This window comes from Thamnophis sirtalis, unplaced genomic scaffold (genome assembly GCF_051295495.1).
Source record: "Thamnophis sirtalis isolate CommonGarterSnake01/CBP01778 unplaced genomic scaffold, rThaSir2_p1.2 scaffold_1, whole genome shotgun sequence".
Lineage (NCBI taxonomy): Eukaryota > Metazoa > Chordata > Lepidosauria > Squamata > Natricidae > Thamnophis > Thamnophis sirtalis.
In genome coordinates, this window is record NW_028261381.1 from 89770385 (window position 1) to 89793397 (window position 23013).

Consider the following 23013-nt stretch of genomic DNA (forward strand, 5'->3'; position numbering starts at 1 on the left):
GTGCTCTGGGGCCGTTTTTTGGCTGATTTCTGCCCTCCCCAGCCTCCAGGAGCTCTCTGAAAGCCTCCTACAAGCTATGTATGGCCATTTTTGCGAATGGGGTAGAATCTCAGGAGGCAAAAAATGCTGTATTCTGTGTATAAGACGCACCCAGATTTTCAGCCTCTTTTTTGAGGGAAAAAGGTGTGTCTTATACTTTGAAAAATACGGTACTTGATGGAATCCTTATTTTAAATTTTAGTATTTTTGGCCATGACTGTATGCAGAAATTGCATGTTCTAGTAATTGAATAAAATTTTATATAATGGTACCATAATACAATTCCTTAATTATTTAGATCCTCTTTTCTTTCTGAATTAGGCCACATTTAATCACATATAGTAACAGAATAAATAATAAAACAGATATTTTGATGAAAATCAATTCTTTATTAATATCGGCATATTAATAACACTACCTTTTCAGTTTTTAAAAAACAAAATCTAAAGATATTTGGCATGCCTTTAAAAATATCTCTAATACAAACAATATCTTTTCTGATAAATCCTGAACCTCACATTTCTATAACATGCACTATCTGTATCAGACTAAGTGTACAGGCATTTTACCTGAGGTACATGGGCTAATTATCTGAGTAGATTACAAGCATTACCTATTACTTAGAAAGACCATAAATGTCTCATCATACTTATGTTTGTATAATTCCATCAAATACATTGTGTATTTATTAAAGCTAAGGTGACAAGGTGTCACTTTCCAGCCACACATTCTCCATCAATCTATGGATTCAGGTATAAAGTCTCCAAGCAAGATATTCATAACAAAAAATATTGCCAGAGGCTGTAACTTTGGTGACTTCCTTTCCACCAGCAGCAAAATACTGTTGAAGGCATAATATAATTCCTTCTTCACATGGCAACTCTTGTTTGCAAAAAGGTAAAGGTATTCCATCTTCTTGAAAATCTTAGTCTGACCTCTGTGTTTTCTGTTTATCATGCAACAACCTTCTCAAGTCACCCATTTCCCACAAGTAATACTGCTTATGCTGCTAGTACTTAAAATATCAATACCATGGTCCAGAACAAGAAAATACCAATACCATGGTCCAGAACAAGAAAATACTCAAAAAGATTTCCTATAAAGGGCACAATAATGATCTGGAGAAAAAAAAGTACCACATGAAGCACACAATAAGTATCAGCCAACGCCCACTCTTATTAGCTTGTCAGTTAAAAAATTCAAAAATACTTAAGACAATCTTCTAATTTTTCTTCTGTACAGATGACACAAATATAAAACTTCCCTTTACCTATTGCTTGTTTGCACAACACTGAATCTTAACTGGAAATATGAACCGATTACATTTTATGAACAACCTTCCTGTGGCTCAGCAATGAAATGCAGAGCCCAGGCTATATCACATGCTTATTACGTATAATTTCCCCCCCTTCTATCTCGATTTGCTCATAAAGCCACTTGCGATCACAACGGCATTCAGGTCCACACTTGCGGGAGCCGCACTTGGAGCAGGCATAGAAACACCCAAGGCAGTCTTCATCAAGGCAGTCACACAGGTCTATCCCGCTGAAAAGCAGAAAGCCTTGGCCGTCATATACCTTGCTCTTTGCTGCTATTAATTGCCTGGAGGGAAAAATACAAGCAATCCACAATTAACAACGATTTGTAATACTAGACACTCTGTTTTAAATAATAGACAATTCAGTTTAAAACTCCTGACAGGTGAATTTCTCTGGTTTGTTGTACTAAGGAGCAGCAGATATAAACTAATATGACATAGAGCTGTCCTTGAAAAGTTTATGGAAACTTCAATTAGTTCAAAATACACTGGCTTGAATGGTTTTATGCAAGTCTAGATTGGTCCCTCTCTTCCAAGAGCTGCATTGGCTCCTGATTTGCTTCCGGGTCTAATTCAAAGTGCTGGTTGTGGCACCTTTAAGCTCTACATGGCCAGGGGCCAGGATGTTTGAAGATCATCTTTTTTCAATTACATGTAGCTTACCCACCGGAGTGGGTAGGCAGTCTGGTCTACCAAGTTGGTTCTTCTAATGGGACAAGAAGAAAGCAGTGGTGACATTCAAAAAATTTCCCTACCGGTTCTGTGGGTGTGGCTTGGTGGCTTGGGGTCATGTGATGGGTGGGCATGGCCAACTTAAAAAAAAATTAAAGCATTTTTTAACTACTGGTTCAGGAGAACCGGTAGTTAAAAAATGCTAAAAAAAGTACCTACCTACCTACACATTCTCCCTCCCTTCCTCCCGTATTTCTTTTTCTCTATTTCTCTCTCTCTCTATCCCTTTATCTACCTACCTATCTACCTTCTCTCCCTCCCTCTCTCCCTACTCTCTCTCTCCCTCCTTCCCTCCCTTTCTCTACATAGACCAATGAAGTATTTTAAGTTTTAACATTCCCCTTAGGCAGGGTTTCGATGTTCTGCAATCCAGACAAAAATAAAACTGAGCTTGGTTTCTTCATTGTCAATTCAAAGTTTTAAAGGGACTTTAAAGTAAAATGGAGAGATTCAACAAGAAAGGTAATACAAATAGGATTTAAATCCAGCTACGGCAACGTGGTGCATTCCAGATACCTTGGTCCACAAATTTCAGTTTCTTGCTACAGTCCATATAGTTAGGGATGATAAGACATAACGTGACAAATTTGGCATTAGCTCTTTATAATATCTGTACATAGTTTGCAAACATACTGTAGAAGAAATCTGGCTCACTTTAATTAGATCATCTTAGATATAAGCATTTTTAGGCCTAAGAAGTTTTATTTAGCTATGCTTGCATTGCTGCCTTACTGAGATAGCTTTGAATTTGAACATTCAGTCTTACAGAACCCAAAGACCCCAAGCAGAAAAAAATATGGGGGGGGAGGTAACTAACTACGATCAGCTAGCATTAATCTAGGATATAAAAAAATCCACTGCCACAAATTTCAAGTACTTCTTCCAGAGCACTTTGATTGCTGCTGTCCTGAAGCTGCTATGAAATATAAAATGTTTTATAAAAACTCAACGGCTAACTAACAGTAATGAAGAAGACTGGAACAATCCAAGGTTTTAGCTGGAAGAAGTCACAAATACCTATCTTCTATGACAAGTACCGTGTTTCCCTGAAAATAAGACAAGGTCTTATTTTCTTTGGACCCCCGAAATAAGTGCTTGGCCTTATTTTCAGGGAGGTCTTATTATTTTTGAGGTGCAGAAGGCCCCTTAACCGCGGCCTGCGGCCCACAGATCAGCTGATTCAGAGATGGCCGGAAGTTCCGTCTGTTTCTGGCATGCTCTTGCCAGCCCTAGCGTTGCTCTTTTTGCAGCTGTCACTAAGAGATGGGGCGCAGTAGCTAGGGTTTGCGGGAGTGGCCTCCGCGAGGCTGTTCCATGTAGATGGCAGGTGCATGTGGGGCATGTTCCCCCCCAAGGATATGGTGGGGAAAGCTGTGCATGCGTTTAAATATTTTAGGGGAGGGCTTATTTTGGGGGGAGGGCTTATTTTAGCACATACACTCAAAAGCCCGATTGGGGTTATTATCTGGGAAGGTCTTATTTTGCGGGAAACAGGGTAGCAAAAAGGAAGGTAATGTGTGCTTCTAATCAGCTTTCTTCTGCTTTCTCAGTAAATAAATCCTATTTTTCTTAGTGCAATCTGTATTGCACCAAAAAGACAAAAACTTCCAAGAAGAATTTATTGTTTTTGTCTCGGGACAATAAAGAAATAAATAAGTAAATAAATAAATTGCACCAAGAACATTTCCCCTAATCTGAGAAAAATCATGGATACCACAACTGCAGTGATTTTCCACTTTTCAAGCAGCTTTATAATAATTGGACAATGCAACTTATTTTATTCCTATGCACAAACATGGGGAAAAATCATGCATTTAAGCAGTTCTAAATTATAATTTATATGTAAGTAGAACAATTTTCCCTGAAAGTGAAAAAGCAAAGGCAATCAATCCATAAACAGTCTACCTGTCTGAATTAACGGATGTACTTTTCATTTGTAGTTTTCTTTTTTCTCTTTTGTTTGCTGCTTCTGGAGGAAATCCAGTATGCCGTCCTGGATTAGCAAACTTCAAGGCTTTAGTTGTACGCCCCTGAATAAATACAGACAATTTCATTTTAAAAAATTCAAAGCATTTCTAATTAAGTGATATCATATTTCAGCTAAGAGACAAACATTGAAGCTGAAGCCAAATATACACTTCTCTTTTTATTTATGGTATCAACTGTGCTCTAAGTTGCTTATGAGATATCTCAATGAACAAAAGTAATAGTAATATTAATAGTCAAAATAAAGCAAAGATAATAAATCGGTCAGGAATATACCCTTAGAGATGCATGTTAATGGAAACAGGAAGAGTTACTTTAATTATCAGGGTAAATTCTTCACTTTCCTTTTTATTTCCCACTAGCTGATAACCTGGCGTTGCACAGGTATTTATTTATCCCAATCCTGTATTAGACAGGAAAAGGAATTAATTATATCTATAGTGTCAAATCAAAGTACCATTTCCATTTTTCTGATGATAATACTTGCATACTGCAAGTAATCTTTATGCGGATCATAGTGGAATCCTTCCAATGCTAAGCTAAAATGTTGCGGAGTCCGTGATCATCTGGATCTATCTCTCATTTCCTGTAGTCGGGCTTCATGCTGCTGTACTGTCTCTGAAATTCTAGAGGTAGCAGCTCTTTCGCACTGCAGCACAAGTCTAATATCCCTCTCCTCGGGAGTTTCTTGTCTAAGCTGTTGTTTCATTTTTTTAGCCTTTGATTGCACTTGGCCAATCGCCTGACATTTCCTTGGAGGTATTGTTAAAGCAATGAAATCTATTATTATGGAATACAATAAAATAAATGTAATAAAAAGACATTTGGGCCTGGACCTGTTACCAGTTGTTGAAGAAAGCTGCCTCAACCACTGTTGTGAGAATTAGAGACCTAATTGCACTGGCCAACAACCTGGGAAAAATTCTACAGGGAACAGTCTTTGAGGTGATTATCTGCATTAGCAGGCACTTTCCCCGACAACTTGCCCTCTCTCCTTGAAGCTGAGGGCCTAGGGTATTTTTTTTAAAGAATCAATCCCCCTTACCAGAGGGATTCTCTCTTGTGGCTTAAAGTGAAGCTATCATCATGGCAACTCCACTGTGCTGTACAATAGAAGCCATTTTAAGGCACAAAAGGCTGTATCCTAACAGAACTTGAATCCAAACTGCACACTATCACTGTCAAAAGTACTGTGATTTGACACTATAGATATAAATCACTCCTTTTCATTTCAGTGGCTCAGGCGTTCCAGAGTCATGCTGGAACACACACACACACACACACACACACACACACACACACACCCTGAGAGGAGCTACAGGTGTCTTACCCCCACAGTATTTTTTTCCAGAGAGTAAGTCATCTGTGTACCAAGTTTGGTTGAAATTGCTCAAGGCGTTCCAGAGTTATGCTGGAACACACACAAACACACACACTCCAAAATAGGAAATAACTGTAGCATGTCTTCATTAACTGTGCAAAGCTGGATACCAAGTTCAGTTTTAAAGATGAAAGTCTTCCATCACGATGCTCCTTATTGCTTGGAACAGAAAGCTTCCTCTATCTATCATTTAAGTGCTCTAAGGAGTATGCAGTTTCAGACTGCAGATAGTAATTCAATTTTCAAATGTTCCCCTTAGTGAAATATACCTTGCAGGAAAAGCATTAAAAAAAGTAGGGAGATGTTAGAATCTCTCTTCATTGTGCTTCTCCCTACCCTGTTTCTTATTTGCAGAGTATTTTACATAGGGGATTTGTAAAAGTGTAGTCTACCATCAGTCTGAAGTAGCACATCCCATTCTAGTATCTTAAATTGTTTTAAATCTCAAGGTATGCAGTGTGTTGATAAAACTTTACTGCTTACACAAATTATATGGTCTCATCCTGACTAATTTGCCTTTAAGTATTATAAAAAAGTTAAGATCATATCATCATACAAACCAGGAAAATATCGCTAACATATTCATGAAGTCACTTTATTAAAACAGCTCTTTAAATTTTGCTTCCTGGTTTAAATAAAACAGAAATTTGTTTGACTGAGTTGAAAGTTATGGGAAAAGCTTATGCATATTGCAGTTTCAAGAGTTGAACAGTTATTTTCTCCCTGTTCCCATGAAATGATTTGGTCTTTTTTCCCCTTAAAAGGATTAGAGCTCATTCATACATACAATCCATACAAAGATTCAACTGAGAAATTGCAATTTTACATGAAAACGCCATTTCTGATGTTTAAACTGTGATGGCATTTTCTTCATACAGTGCTTATCCAGTAAGAGTCATACATTCAGGGACTGTACAGAACTGAGTGTACTCTTGGTATTTTAAGAGAGGGGATTGATGCTATTCTTTTCATACTCTTAAACCTGTCTCCTATGGCACATATATTTAGAGGTACCACTTTTTTTTTCAGTAGGTGGGATTTACTATCACATAACTGCAAAAGTTACAGCTTTAGTCCAGTACTTAGATAGTTGAAAAAATGGTCCCATATACATACGTCTGAATCAAGTCTCCTTCGTTGACGATCTTCAGACTCAACCTCTGCATTTCCATTTATTATCTGTGTACATTTGGGGCAAAGCTTCCAGCCTGGTATAAATTGACGTCCAAACTTGGCACTTAGAAAAGATGAATCATCTATGTCAATTGCATGCAAGTTTTTCCTGGAGAGCTTTTTGTGCATATTGAAAGGATCGCAACATGACTTTTGCAAGTCTTCATACCTATCAAGGTAAACTTTAGCGTGGTGGAAGCAGATTGTATGAGTCTCTGAAAGTGTTATCCCAGTTCTAAGCTGAAGAAGTAACAGATCAGTTGTTGATAAATCTTGCTTAGTCTTGAAGCCAGTTTGAGAAGTAAAGTATGCTTTATGACAATCGCTGCTAGCTTGCAGCTGATTTCCAATTGAACATGGATCCATTTTACTTGATCAGTAAAATATAGTTCAGTATTTAAATTGTATCGTTTGTCGTCTTTTAACAGCTGTTACGAGGATTATCCTGGAGAAAGCAGTGAAGGAAGTAAGATTTGTGATGCATAAGTTTATTTTTAACTAGAGCCAAAACAAAATCAACTCAGAAAAGTGTTCTGTACTCTGATATTTTTTTTAAGGATGAAGTGGAATCATAAAATAGGCATTTTTGCAGGCAATGCCAGTTTCTCGGTTTTCCAGCAATTTGCCTACCATTAAATTTAGGCACGAAAGTACCATGTTGCAACTAGAGTACATTTATATGCCAGCTTTTATCAATTCTGTATATAAAATAACCGCCATTTCATGAATAAGTTTTCATAGATTAAAATAATATTGTAGACTGGTACAAGTAGTTTTAAGAATTGGAAGGAATAACCTAGTTGGGAACTAAAATAGTATTGGTTTCTATTCCAAAATGAAGGATTGCTCTACAATAACAAAATCATTTTTTTTTCCAGAATACTCATTGTGGAAAAGATGCCGAAATAATAATAGATACTTATATTAGGTATTTGACATTAAGAATCTCAAATAATAATAATAGTAATTTAAAAAAACAGGCCAGCTTGTTAAGCCGTTAATAAATTCCAAAAAATGCAAGTGTTTTACTTATGCAGAAAAATCCTGCAACAGATCTGATGGCAAGTTGTAAGACTTTTGTACTCGTTAGATTATTTGATAAAGTTGAAAGTTAACTCAATTAGAACTCTCAGACAAAGTAGGCTAAGGAAAGGACCACCTTTAATTATTTTCCAAGCACATAATTTATGATTCATGTACAGAAGCAGCTTGCAACATGACGCTTTTGTACCTTGGGAATATACATCTTGTCCAAACTGCAGGATCTGCTAGCAAAACGTGCACCAGATTATTTCTTGAGAAATGTATGATGCCACTTCCAATATATGTCTTAACAGTGGAAAGAAGCCTTAAGACATCCGAATTAATATTTCCTAATGGCACTTTAATTAAAGAGTGCAAGGCAGGAGGTTGCAAGAATGACGGCGGAAGCAAAGCCAATGTGAAGAAGCTATTAAGCTGCAAGCAATATAATGAAGAGACTAAATGGTCGACAACAAAATCAGACAAGGAAAAAAACTTGCAACTTGTAGCTTTTTTCCTCAATGAATCAAAAGTCACATGCGTGCCCAGTCCAGATTGACATTTTATCAGATTAGGATTAAATTTTTTTTAGGATCACCAAAATCATGAGTATTTTTTTCAAACACTTGCAGAGGTCAGGATCCAAAAAAATTCACATAATGCATGTTAAGTGCTTCTACATATGAAATTTTCTTTATCCAAGTTTCCTTCCAAATAAAGTGTTCTGGGCTTGCATGGGATGCCCCATAATCTTCCACATCATCATTTCAGAAGGGAGGACAAAGGGCTAGTTGAAGATGTCCCCAAAAGTCCAGATTTGCATGTAGAGACTTGTAAGCAGCAACTGGGATCTTATAATGAGTCTCACTATTTAGCCTAATTGTCTTGTCTTCATGAATTATTTATTTTAGAATCTGAAACAAAAATTCATATGAGGACCCGTGTCTTGGAATAGTTTAACTCTTTGCCTTTTTTTCACACAGTATTATACTTTACATCCTCTATTCTGCTCCAAGTTAGTTATCACTCCAAAAGACATAGATTTCAGTTTGACATCAAATATTTGACTGTGTTCTATAAACACAGGTGTACTTTTACAACTCAACTTTTTGTTTGTATTTTTTTTGTTTGCTGTTATGTAAACAAACATTATGACCCCCCCTTCACATTTCTTGTATTGTTTAATTATTTTAGCCAAGAGATCTAAGGTCCTGCTCATAATTTAAACTCTTTCGTAACAGAAAAGAGATACATAAAATTACATCAGCTCCGAAACTCAACTTAAAATGACAAGAATAAGGTTTTTAATTATTGTTGGTATAAAATATTGCCAATAATGAGTGTTGAAACATACAAAGCTTCAGTTTTGCTTTGCTGTGATTAAAAAATTTAGGTGATGTATGAGTGGGCAAATTTTAGAAAGAGCAGAAGATGTCAAGGATAATGCACTAATTTTATGCAGAAGTGAATCATTGAAAATAAATAGCTGATACTGCATGATAAGGGGGTAGGTAATGTTAGAAAGGAGGCAAGAACAACTGCTGATAATTACATTCAAAAAGTAACAGAAAGAAAAGCCAAGACATGGAAAGAAAAGAAAACAAAAGGAATAACTTCAACATATTTGCTATTATCAAAGCATGCATATTATTCTTAAAAACTTTAACTGTCTCTGTAGTTGACTGATTATTCAGTGTCTGAGATTCTTAATAGTATGTGAACTGGATTGTCTTGAATGAAGAATCTGTTCGCACAATACTGGAAGTGTTCAGCTTTGTCAACACATCGGGGCATTTTAATTAGCATTTCAGCACCATGTAACTCAAGAGTGAGGAATGTGAAGCATTCCATTACTGAACCACAATTCCCAGCATCCTTTGTCACTGCTGTAATGAAAATTATAGTTCTGTAATGGAACTGAAGCTACTCAATGCTATGTCCAGCAGTGTCTGGAGGAATGCAAGTTATATTTCTCTGAATTATCTGATGCTAAAGCAGTCACAGAAATAATTCAATCATGTTGGTATATGTGAGCATCTTTATAAATGTTGACTTGCTGAAGTGCTAGAGAAAGGACCCTAACAAAAGCTTCTATTTCCAGAAATCTGTTATGCTACAATTCAAATTATTCTTAATCAACTGACCAAGCAGCAAATAATTTAAAATTTGCTGCAACAGTTTCTAAGTGTGAGAACTGGTTGTAAGTTAGGTTTTTTTTTTTAGCATTGATATAACTTTGAATGGCACTAAATAAATGGCTGTAGTTGAGGACTTTCTGTTTCTATAAAAAGAGACACTCTGCATATCCTCATAATCACTTTGAATATATTTTGCTGGTAGTAAATTCTATATTTATGCAGTCCAGCTGAAATACCCAAAAATCCTGCTAAAGAGTGGGAGAGAAAGTGAAGGCTAACAATGGACAAATCCAGCAAATGTTTTTGTAACAGAAATCACATTGGGGGGGGGGAGAGGAAAAAAGAAACCCAGCATCCCTAATAGTAATCCTAGGTATTACATATCAATTTGAACTTAATCTGGAAACAGTCTGTTGCAGCATATGCACTATGTAAAATATATAGAGCAAAGCAAAGCAAGCCATGGCTGAGCTTGTGTAACAATTTGTAGAAAGGCAGAAAGTATACAAATCACATTTTGTAAAAGTTATTAACAGATTATGTACTTTATTGCTCAAACATTGCAATGACAGTCATTGCTATTTTGAATGATCAAAGAACTGGTCCTGATTTTGCATCAGCACTTGCTAAGAAAGAAAATATAGTATGAATGGGGGAGAAAAGGCCCTCAGAACCAAAAACTTGATTCCCTAATTTATCAATTGACATAAACCATACACTGAAAAAAAGATGCAGCCAATCAAACCTCACACATAACATATTTTAAAGTGTATCTAACAATGTAATGCATAAAGTGGCACATTGTTTCCATTGCATAAAATCAAATGATAAAGCTAATTAAATCAGATTATAGCAATTTTAGTTACTTAGTTATTTAGATTTACATGCAACCACCTTTTTCCACTTTAAGAGTTAAAGGTACATACATTTGAAAATACCTTTATTTTTTAAACTAGGGAGACACAAGATTGCCATACCTGAAATATATACTATTACATAAAATAACATAAATCCAGAATCAGACAAAAATCTAAACACATACATAGAGCAAGACCTTATCCAATGTATGATTTAGTATCTGAAATTATTAAATGGGTCTATGCCTCATGGGCATTTATAGTAAGTTGAAATATAATCCACACCATTTTTTACTATTTTTGTTTGTAGGCAAATATGTATATAAACATTTCACTCTCTCTTACGCACACAGGAAATGTCAGGGTGTTAACTTTGGCAACAATTCAACTGTAATGCTGGTTAGAAGTCTCTATAAGCAGCTGTTCCCCTCTCAACTGTAGCCTCAGATCAGGCTACAGTGACTTCCTTAGATATGATTGATAAAATTCTTCTGTATGACATAAAACATTTCCATAAGTGACTGACTTAGCCAAGTTTTTAAAAAGCCATATAAGCTCATCCAATGTTGTCTATCCATTTTTGTTTTCAAGCTTACCTCATGAGAGTGGGTGTGTCAAGACCAGAAGAGAGAAAATTCCTATACAGGTAGTTCTCGACTTACAACCATAATTGACCCCAAAATTTCTGTTGTTAAGTGAAACCTTTGTTAAGTAAGTTTTGCCCTATTTTACAACCTTCCTTGCCATAGTGGTTAAGTTGCAGTTGATAAGTCAGTAACCTGGTTGTTAAGTGAATCTCCCTTCCCAAATGATTTTGCTTGCGAGAAGGTCGAAAAAGGTGATCACATGACCTTGGGACACAGCAATGATCATAAACACGAAACCATTTGCCAAGCATCTGAATATTGATCACACGATGATTGGGAGATGCTGGAAAGGTGGTAACTGTGAAAAACGGTCACAAGTCACATTTTTCCTCCCCGTTGTAACTTTGTGCCAGGCTTTCTCCATCCACATCGGCCTTCCGGACATGGACCTCGACTCCCATAATCCAGCGAGACGGGGATCATGGAAGTGCGAGTGCAATGAACCGGGGTTGGGCAGCCTAAACTGCGTTCCGTGGAGGGCAACTCCGCTCACACAGCCTCCCCGCGGCTCCTCACCTTGCTGTGGGCTTTCCTTCGTCCGAGCCCCGCTGCCGCTGCTGCAGACACCAATCCCGCGTCGCCCGCCTCGGCCACGGCTGCCATGAAGCCGACCGCTTCCTCGTCGTAGGGCGAGAACAGCTGCGAGGCGCAGGAGCAAGGACGGCAAATCTATTGGCCCACTCGCCGCACTTCCGGCTCCGATGGCTTCGTAGAGACCCACGGCAGGAAGAGCAAAGCCGGCGTTGGGACCGGTCGTTCCTGCATCTGCTTCCCTCGCACGATTCCCACCCACCCCAAGATCGTCCTACTTTCTGTTCCGGGTTGTTGAGACAGAACCCGTAGCCCCCCCCCCCAAAAAAAAAATTTACAGGCAGAAGTTCAACAGAATAAGCCAGTGACTGTTGTACGAGGAGAAACCGATGCGGAGGGTTGCGTCTTTTCGATCACCGAGGACTGAGGGTTAAATCTGGCTAAATCAGTTTCGCCCTGATAGAGAACCTTCACGCCCTCTAAAAAAGGATTAGTGCATCAAACCGTGTATTTATTTATGCACATGCCTTATTTGCACCCTTCTGTGTCACCTTTATTTCGTATAATTCTCCCCCCCCCCCGTCGCATTTGTCACTTTTGCTTTCGATAATTTGTGTAATGCCCTTCCCCATACATAAAAGGCAGGAGCAGGGCCGCCGAGAGGATTTAAATGCTGGAACAAGACTAATGTGGGCGCCTCACCTACACATGGACACACGTTTCTGTTTTTCCTTGCATGTTTGAGCTCCAGATTTTTGAGATGACATTTCATAACCATTCATAAACTGAAATGAAATATAAAATATATTCCTAAATGAAATGAAAGTAAACTTGCACATTTAAATAAGTAATGAAATTAAAGTTCAATAAATTACATAAATAGCACTTCACTGAGTTTCACATTAATAAAGGTTGTCAAACAAGGCTGCAAGGTGGTTTTGCTATACATACGAAGTATAGAGTATGAAGTATATATATCCAATATTGTTTTTCTTTTTAAAAATATTTTTTTTGTAATTTTTTTTAAAAAATTCCCCTTCATGGACTGCCTTTGAACTCCATGGGCCTTGGAACAATGTACTGGCTATACCCTCTTCTCCTCAGACCTGGACATAAGTACCTGAAGAAGAGCTACAAATTACAAAAAAAAAAGAAAGAAAAAAAAGTTATTTCTAGACTAGAGGAATTCACAAATTGCATCAATAATGCAACTGATTTTTTAAAATAACTTTCTTTGCATAGCACCTGAAGAGCATATATCATTTATTTACAAGAAAGTAGACCCACATAGGATCTGGACTAAAGAAGGGCTTGTTTGTGGATGTACCATACCAGGATTCTAATTATATAAAGATTCTGACTTTGTGAAGCCTGTGTATAAACATTGCTCCCATAGCTGCCTTAGAATAGAATAGAATAGAATAGAATAGATCTGGAAGGGAGCTCCTCAAGCAGAGATCCTATACTGTTTCAGACAAGTGGCTGTCTAGTCTCTTCTCTTGCCTTTGATACACTGGACAACTCAACTCAGTAAATGAATTGGCAAAGGAAGTTTCTATTGGATGCATTCTGTTTTCTATAGCTGTGCCAAAATTCAAGATAATTCTAAATAAGTAGATGTTTCATAATTTTAAATTACAATAGTTTTAATAAAGTATTATTAAATGAATGTATAACTAAATACAGGTCAAGGATAATTCTATATCATATTACAATGAATTGTAAAGTCACAGTATGAAATAGGGAGTTGTAGACTAAGTCATTCAATTGTGGTTGTAAGCTGAGGACTATTATAACCCAGAATTTTCTTGCATCACATATGAGCTCTGTAATGAAATGTACAGGGCTGGATTCCCAGGAGAGAAAGGTGCATTCCAAAGGAATTCAGTTCAGATAGTTTGTGTGAGAGAAAGAGGGTAAAGACAGGACCTTCATAATAGTTCTCAGAATATATGCTTGATGTAGATAATAAGAGTGCTTCAGTTTGGCAAGATTTTGTCTATAGGCAAGGAACAATAAAGGAACCTACATGGAAACATCACCATGTGTCTTTCTTGTTTTTTTTGGGGGGGGGGGAGGGCTGACATTCTCAGCTTGAAAGTTCAGTTTCAATTGTTTTTAAAGGCATAGAAAACTCACATAGCAGTCCAAAGCAAAATATTGGCAGACCACTCAGAAGCTGCAGATGGTTCAATATGCAATAGCAGTAAAAGGCACTTTCCAGAATGCCTGTGCGTCACCACTGCTAGATGAGCAGCATTGGTTGTCAGTCAGTTTCTGAGTAGAATTCAAGGTGCTAGTCATCACTTATAAAGCTTTGTGTGGCATAGTATCTGAGGACCCACTTGTCTCTGTTGTCTAAATGTTTTTATATACTCATATTTGTCTGTTCGTGATATACATATACATACATATACATATACATATACATACATATACATATACATATACATATACATATACATATACATATACATATACATATACATATACATATACATATACATATACATATACATATACATATACATATACATATACATATATATAACTATATATAGTTACAACCTCCGGTATGCCCAAATATGGGAGGAAGTTCACTACTTCCATTCTCTGTCCATCGGCTCGTCACAAGAGACCATCCAGACAGAAACCCAATATTTTTACTGTTGCCTTTTTTACATTTTGTGTTGTATTTGTGCTGATAAATAAATAAAGGGAGACTAGTATAGATCTATTTCAAGCTATTTAGCTCTCATCAGCTAGCCATACCCTTACTGGGATTCGAACCTGTGCTATATTGCATCTTAGGCAGATGTGTTTACCATTAAGCCACAGAGTTCGACTCCTTATCAGCTAAGCCAGGGTGATAGGTATCTATTTAGAGTTACAACCCTACATTTATCCTTAACCCTTATTTATCAGCACAAATACAACAGGGCTATTACTCCTGAGGACGTGGACAAGGCCATGAGAGCTGTAGGAGCCTCCAAATGTGTGCTGGACCCGTGCCCCTCCTGGCTGGTTGTCAACAGCAGGGAGGTGACACGGGGCTGGATCCAGGCGGTTGTTGCCGCCTCCTTACGGGAGGGGGTCTTTCCCCCCGCTTTAAAGGCGGCGGTGGTGAGACCCCTCCTGAAGAAACCATCTTTGGATCCAGCCGTTCTAAACAACTATCGTCCAGTCTCCAACCTCCCCTTTGTGGGGAAGGTTGTTGAGAAGGTGGTGGCCTTTCAGCTCCAGCAGTCCTTGGAGGAACCCAGTTATCTTGATCCATTCCAGTCAGGCTTCAGGCCTGGCTACAGCACAGAAACCGCTTTGGTCGCATTGACCGATGATCTCTGGAGAGCCAGGGATGGAGGCCACGCCTCCATCCTGGTACTCCTTGACCTTTCTGTGGCTTTCGATACCATCAACCATGGTATCCTTCTGCGACGACTGCGGGAGGTGGGGGTGGGAGGCACTGTTTTACGGTGGTTCTCCTCTTACCTCTCGGACAGGTCACAGTCGGTGTTAGTTGGAGGGCAGAGATCGACCCCAAGGCCCCTAACATATGGGGTGCCGCAGTGTTCGGTCCTGTCCCCCCTTCTTTTTAACATCTACATGAAACCGCTGGGCGAGATCATTCGACGGCACGGGATAAAATACCATCAATACGCGGACGATACACAGTTGTATCTGTCCGCCCCGTGCCAACTCAATGAAGCGATGGACGTGATGAGCCAGGGCCTTGAAGCCGTTAGAGACTGAATGGGGGTTAACAAGCTTGTACTCAATCCAGATAAAACCGAGTGGCTGCTGTGCTTCCCTCCCACTAATTGGTCAAGTGTTCCATCCCTCAGGCTGGGGGGTCAAATATTACGCCCCTCAGATAGGGTCCGCAACTTGGGAGTCCTCCTGGACCCACAGCTGACTTTTGACCACCATTTGTCGGCTGTGACCAGGGGGGCATTTGCCCAGGTTCGCCTGGTGCACCAGTTGCGGCCCTACCTGAACTGGGAGGCTCTCACAACAGTGACTCGTGCCCTTGTGACCTCTAGGCTGGAATACTGCAATGTGCTCTACATGGGGCTGCCCTTGAAGAGTATTCGGCGACTTCAGCTGGTCCAGAATGCGGCCACGCGAGCGATCGTGGGTGCACCTCGTTTCACCCACGTAACACCTATCCTGGCTGTCCCGACAGGCCTGGGGCTAAAGATTTTAACCCCACTCGAATTGTATGACTGTTGTGTTTTTAATGATGTATTGTTTTCTCATGTTTGTGACTTGTTTGTCCTCCCTCCCCTTGAGTTGTGAGCCGCCCTGAGTCCCCCCAGGGAAAAGGGCGGCATACAAATAAAGCATCTCAATCTCAATCTCAATCTCAACACAAAATGTAACAAAGGCAACAGTAAAAATATTGGGTTTCTGTCTGGATGGTCTCTTGTGACGAGCCAATGGACAGAGAATGGAAGTAGTGAACTTCCTCCCATATTTGAGCATACCAGGGGTTGTAACTCTAAATAGATACCTATCACCCTGGCTTAGCTGATAAGGAGTCAAACTCTGTGGCTTAATGGTTAACACATCTGCCTAAGATGCAATGTAGCACAGGTTCGAATCCCAGTAAGGGTTTTAGCTGATGAGAGCTAAATGGCTTGAAATAGATCTATACTAGTCTCCCTTTATTTATTTATCAGCACAAATACAACATTATATATATATATATATATATATATATATATATATATATATATATATATATATATATATATATATATATATATATATATATATATATATATATATATCACAGAAGTTTTGTATATATAACACAGAAGTTTGTGCTCTTCTTATTGAATTGTATCTAATTGGTTTCAGTCCAGAATTTCAGCTTTTCCAATTCACTCTGATTATTGAAACCATGCTATTTAAGAATTGGTCCCCACATACTTTGAATTGATGAAAGAAATGTTCTTCTGGGTTTGGCTCCAAGTGGGGAAAAAGACACTGGAGACATGGAGGCTGCTTGGAAAGATGGTTTATTGGTGGATAGGACCACATGGCTTGAGCCTTGAACAGAAAAAGTGATCACATGCTTCAATGTTGGTGGAGAAGAAGAGAAGGGCTGAGGGAGGGGCTTGCTAGGCTTTTTATAACCTGTTCAGTCTCACCTCTCTGTTTCCTGTTCCTGTGTAAGAAATGTATTCTGATTGGTTGTCAGACTCACATGGGCCCATGCAGGGGCAACTCTCTAGGCTGTGTTTTGAATCCAGGTTTGGTTGAGTTCTCAGATGCCATGTGGTGAGTTGTGGCCAATATTATCATGCTTTTATCCCATCCCCCTGGAGCTGAAGTGGAAAAGTCTTTATTGTGTAAAGTGGACTAGTTTGGCCTTCTTAATGGCCCATTGACAAAGTGGGGATGGGCAGGAAGCTATTCTGTCTTTTAAAACATGTTTCTTTCTTTTCACATCCAGAGAAATATTCTGCCTTTTCAATATTTCCTAGGATATTTCATTTTTCTGGGAGAGGGCTGGGTGATAACTTCCTACAGAATGATTGGCAGATTTGTTAACTCTGGTAAATTATCAAAACAGAGATGCAGGAATGATATTTCTATAATATTCTGTGTATGATATTTTCATATAAAACCATTCAGTTGAGCAGCTAGGCATGAAGTTGTGTATCATTTTCTAAACACAATTCCTACCTAAAAGCAGAGTTTAGTACTGTGGAAAAGCCAGCAGAGGGCACACAAAGTCTTAATTTGGATTTCTTTGCCCAAGGAATAATCTTTAAAAAGCATCATGAAATACGTGTGTGTGTGTGTGTGTGTGTGTAGTGAAGATTGGTTCATATTTCATGTGAAAACTGGGCTGACTTCATGTAATAAATGGGAAATTGAAGATATAAAGGGAAATTTAATATTTAAATATATAATGATTTTATATTTTATGTATATGTATGTCCCTTTACACACCCACAAATAAATTGTAGGCATTTCTCTGTATTAAAGCCATTTTAGGCTTTTGCAGAATCTGCATTTATGTATAGTCTAGTCCAGGGGTGTCAAACTGGTGGCCCACGGACTGGATGCCTCACATGCAGGTCACGCTTCGCAAATGGAAAAACCGTCATAATATGTCACGTGACAACAATGTAATGCCCCAAGTTTGACACCCTAGTCAATGGTCTAGTCAATGTCAAGGGTTATTTTAGATATATCCTTAAGAAAAGATTATCTGTGAAAAACCGTTCAAATATTTCATCTCCTCAATTTTTTTTCTTACTTAAAGTAAGGGTAAAGGTTCCCCTCATACATATGTACTAGTCGTTCCCAACTCTAGGGGGTGATGCTCATCTTCATTTCAAAGCCGAAGAGCCAGCGCTGTCCGAAGACATCTCTGTGGTCATGTGGCCGGCATGACTAAATGTCGAAGGTGCACAGAATGCTGTTACCTTCCAACCAAAGGTAGTCCCTATTTTTCTACTTGCATTTTTATATGCTTTCAAACTGCTAGGTTGGCAGATCCTGGGACAAGTAATGGGAGCTCACACTGTTATGCAGTGCTAGGGATTCAAACCGCTGATCTGCTGACTTTTCTGATCAACAAGCTCAGGAGTCCTCCGGGATTGGGTGGCCTATAAATTTAATAAATAGAATAGAATAGAATCTTAGCCACTGAGCCACTGTGTCGCTCACCTTCTTTACTTAAACATGTGATAATATTAACACACCCAGTAATAATTCTTACTATTTAAGGAAACTGATGAAATAACTCTTCATTTTGAAATGCCTCAAAATGTTAATTATTTTTTTCTTGGGTGCCACAGGTCTCATTATCTAATATAAGGACTAAGATCTAGGAGAGCTACTTTATTACTTGAAGATTGCAGTATTCTCTCCTTCATATGGTGGTCTTTACCACTGAAAGGGAAATGTAAGTATTCCTTAACTTTGCTTTCCTATTATTCAGTATCCTGCTTGTAAAGTAGGCCCACAACTGTTGCAATAAACATTTCTCTTTCTCTTCAGTGCTGTGTACTTTTGAATTTTCCACCATACTTTTTGCTTGTTCCATACAAGGAATGGAAAAAAGAGACAGGGCACTTTGAGTGAGTTACTTAGAGATGATCAGTCCTAACTTTTTAATTATCTCTTTCTAGGGCTTTGTATGAAATTAAAAAAGCAGCTGTGTTTGCCAATCATGGAAGGAAATTATTTAATTAATTAGGACATAATAAGTAAATGAAGACTCAATCATTTAGGCCAAAAGTATTTTAAAAGGTTAAATTATGACAAAAGTTTATTTAATAAACTTTGGTCCAGTTGCCACGATTTCACCTTTTTCTATAATTATTTAGAACACTTGTATAATATGGTCACCCAACTCAAGCGGTATTCTGGGAAGCAAACCAACATGATAAAGAAAAGTAACACATGCTATTAAACAGATGTTAGAACTAAAGTCTACAACACCTCACTCTTTGTGTATGCTATTCATCCTGTTCCAGGTGTCCAGCGAATGTTCCAGGTCTTTTTAAGGTCTGTAGAGATCAGAATAAGCTTGAAGGAGGCATTAGCATTAGGCAGTGTTAAAATATTATGGTCCCTACTCTTTCAAAACAGCTGACTAGGCCTGCTTTCCATCAATTCTGTATTTCTAGCTTTTTTCAGATTGAGTCCTGACTCTGCATCCTTAAAAACTCTGTAGAGTCATGAAGCAAAATTAAATCAATGAAAAATATTTTAGATTAATATATTAAATTGGTCAAGCAATGATCTCCTATGATTAAATGCAGAGAAAGTAACGAGTTACTATGCTAAAAGTAAAGGAATATGAAACTGATTAATATGATTAGCTTAAAATACAGTAAATGTTCTTTCTAATAACTTAGCAGACTTTTGTTACTTAATATTGAATAATGAGGCTTTATAATTTGTTTATGTATAAGAGATGAGATACAGGAAGAAGAGATCTTAAGTTGAAATGTTAGAGTGATATAAGTTATTGAAATTATTTGTACTTGTCTTGATAAAGAAGAATGGGAAAGTCGTTTCATTTTTCATATATTTTATGAAAAATATTATAACAAATAGATAACATTTCCCTTTATTTACAAGCAATGCATTTCCTGGAATAACCTGTTTGTGGTACTCTTTCCTTTTCTATGTCATGCTTGTTTTCCTTTTTATGGTGTTCCAGAATCAATGCTCTGGAAAGCATTCCTTTGTCACAGAAGCAGAATAGTTAGGAGTGAAAAATAAAATTAGTTATGAAACAGAAAGAAACATGATAAAGAGCCATTGTGAAGGGGGGGGGCATAAAATTAAATAAATAATAAAGCAATCATAATTTAGTTAAAGTTAAGCAACTATATGTTCGGTAATCTTGTATTTATCAGATCCCAAATATAGAATGTTGATTTGATTTATTCTAGTTTTTAAACAATTAATTTCAGTGATAGAAAATTTAGCAAACACAATGTAAATTTATACATACTTTGAATGAGCCAAATAAACCAAGCAAAATTGTTAGCAGGTGGGTAACAGCCAGCCTCCTGCCCCCTGTGCAACAGAGTTAATGTGGAACATGAAAGCAGCTGACACCCTGTACTTATGCTGAATAAATTAGCAATGCCATTACTTTGATGGACAGCTTCAGTTAAGCGCTTAAGACAGCCTCAGATCGGTTGAGGAAAATAGCTCTGATAGATATGGGTATCCACAGAAGGATAAAAAAAATCAAGATGCAGGCTTCAATCATGCCATAAAAACACTGTCCTTTGCATGGTTGAGACCGTCATCATAATTTACAGACCCCACCTATATCAGTTGTTTAGAATTTAAAAAACTGAAACGGTATTTAACTAAGCTAAAATTGTCTAAAGGTAAAGATATTGTAAAACGAGGATATACAATATTTCCGACTGATGTGCAAATCAAAGAATAATGAGAAAAAATCTTTGAGGTGTGGAAGAAAAGAGAACACTAAAGTCACGAAGACAGAGAACTAGACCTGGCTGAAGGTGCTATTTACAAGAATGATTAGAGGAGGCAGAATTGTGTCATGTAGAAGAGTTTCTGGCTATGAGGTCTGGAGTGGTGGACTCTTCCAGGGACGTGTCTGTCAATTCCAGAAAAAGACTCTGCCATTTAGAATCTAGTTACTGTACAAAACGGAGGAGAAAATGAAATAGAACTGAGATGGCCTTCCTACATCTGTTTGGGAGACGATGGAGATTATTAAAAGTGGGGCCATGATGGAGAGCCTGGAAGTAAAGAAGTTCTAAACTAGATTGGTTGAATTTGTACCAATATATCTTAATTGCAAAATCTGCCCATGTGACTCCTATGGTTTAGATATGGGCTTATCAACTAGGAGTAGTGGACATAGGGCAGGAATGACAATTCCATGAGAGATGGGAAATGAAAGTGTAGATCACTTCCTTGGAATAAGACAAGGAAGGTAACATATCTGACATTCATTTTTCTCATTTTATCCCATTACAACAATCCTACTGGGTAGATTGTTTTGTGAGAGAGATTGGTCCAAAGTTACCTAGTAAGCATCTATGGCTGAGTGTGGATTTGAACTTGTATGTTCGCAGTACTAGTCAAACATCTTAAATCACAATATTTCAATAAATTTATAGCATTTCTGAATAAATACTATTTGCCAATAGCACATTTTTCATCCTTTCATGCTTTCAGAAGAGCAGAAAGTCAAAACTGATTAAATTTATTCAGAGGAGAAGTGACTGAAAATACACTGAGAAATTCCAGGACTCAGTTGCTTTTTTATTAATTTTCTGGATGGAACACTTCAATTTTCGTATAAATACTCATGGATGATTTGCAATAGACTACTGAATTTTTTAAGTCACTTGTAATGATAATCGTATGTTAATCATTCTGTATTTATAACATTAAAATATTGCCCATTGATTCAGGTAGAAGAGAAGAATGTTCGTGAAAGGCTTAATTTTGTGCATAATTAATCTCCAGAAGCTATTTGTGTCCACTGTCCAGTATCTTTAGCCAGCATAGGTTTTGAAATCCACTACATACTAGGGTGGATGTGGAGGTGTGTTGTTTCACAATTCAGCGTGCTGTGTTGCACCATAGTACAGTAATCTGTGTCTAAGAGATATGTTAGGAGTCTCTGAGTGCAGCTGATAAGGAAATAATCTGGAAATGTGTTTTCCATGTAATATCACAGCCGTATAGGTTACACATTTTTTAAAGGGATCCAGTTAATATTTCACAGACAAGAAGGCAGGCAGCACAAAAATCTTGCTACCTACCAATGGAAAGTGTAGGCATGTACAGCAGGCACTAGATACAGTCCTTTTTCATGTTTATGTGTACAAAATTTGTACTCTCTAAATACACCACCAATGAAATGCTCATAACAAGCATATGAGACAGTGAGCTTTTCAGCATAAGCAGCTTTTGCAAACCTTAAAGGCAATGCATTATCCATCTGGATGGTGGGAAGACATGTCCCTGTCCTACCAATTAAATCTCTACTTCCTGAACCTTTTGGAAAAGAATAAAACAAAGTGCACATTGTGCAATACTACCAGCTGTCTCTAGACTTCCTCTATAAGGAATCAGTGTTGTTATTTGCTGTTAATTTTGGCATGCATAAACTTACCAGTGTCAAGCCGATAGATGCTTTAGGTACAAATGGAAGCAAAGCAGCTCAGCTGTTAATATTAACAAGCACACACAAAAAGATTTGCTACTATACAAATACCTGTTGCCTAAAGATAAAATGTATTGTCTGTGTTTTAACATAGAGCATTGATTGCAAACATTTGCTGGTACCGTATACCAATTTGTGACATTCTGGTAAGATTTTTACTTCTATAGTTGTCAAGATACTTTTATAAACAAGTTCTGTGGCAAAGAACCTACTACTCTATGATGTGATATTAATGAACTATTGCATGATGATGTAATAACAGTGAAGGTGTAGTCATACTTTTTCTCCTGGTCAGTTGCTGTTCAGATTATAGCTGGTGACTTTGATTTGGGAGAAAAATATAGAGATTAATTTCTAGTGAATTTGGAAATGGATGCTTCATCATGGCCAGCAGTTTCTAATCACATTGTGACACGAACAAGACATTATATTGATTGCATTAACTATTCTGCACAGGGCAATTGTGAGTTTACAACAGCTTTTTTGTGATAAATC

At 37.8% G+C, this 23013-nt stretch overlaps 1 protein-coding gene across 2 annotated transcripts; it reads right to left on the minus strand.

The window, feature by feature from the left end:
• Positions 1-407: 407 nt before the first annotated feature.
• On the minus strand, positions 408-12018 carry ARL14EP (ARF like GTPase 14 effector protein). Of its 2 annotated transcripts, none has more exons than XM_014056707.2 (4): positions 11811-12018; positions 6573-7074; positions 3995-4119; positions 408-1641 (listed from the first exon to the last, which is right to left on the minus strand). In XM_014056707.2, exons 2-4 carry the CDS (start codon positions 6993-6995, stop codon positions 1413-1415), a joined length of 777 nt encoding a protein of 258 aa, XP_013912182.1. In that variant the 5' UTR covers positions 6996-7074; positions 11811-12018; the 3' UTR covers positions 408-1412. The 2 variants fall into 2 exon arrangements, with proteins under 2 accessions (XP_013912182.1, XP_087574912.1); XM_087718786.1 differs by lacking the exon at positions 11811-12018 and adding an exon at positions 11244-11749.
• Positions 12019-23013: the final 10995 nt, after the last annotated feature.

Excerpts from the sequence above, each read along its gene's own strand:
- ARL14EP (XM_014056707.2), bottom strand. The coding sequence starts at position 6,995 with ATGGATCCATGTTCAATTGGAAATCAGCTGCAAGCTAGCAGCGATTGT. Across the intron at positions 4,120-6,572 it reads GAAGGAGACTTGATTCAGAC|GGGCGTACAACTAAAGCCTT; the intron begins GTATGTATATGG and ends GTATTTATTCAG. Across the intron at positions 1,642-3,994 it reads ACATCCGTTAATTCAGACAG|GCAATTAATAGCAGCAAAGA; the intron begins GTAGACTGTTTA and ends TTTTCCCTCCAG.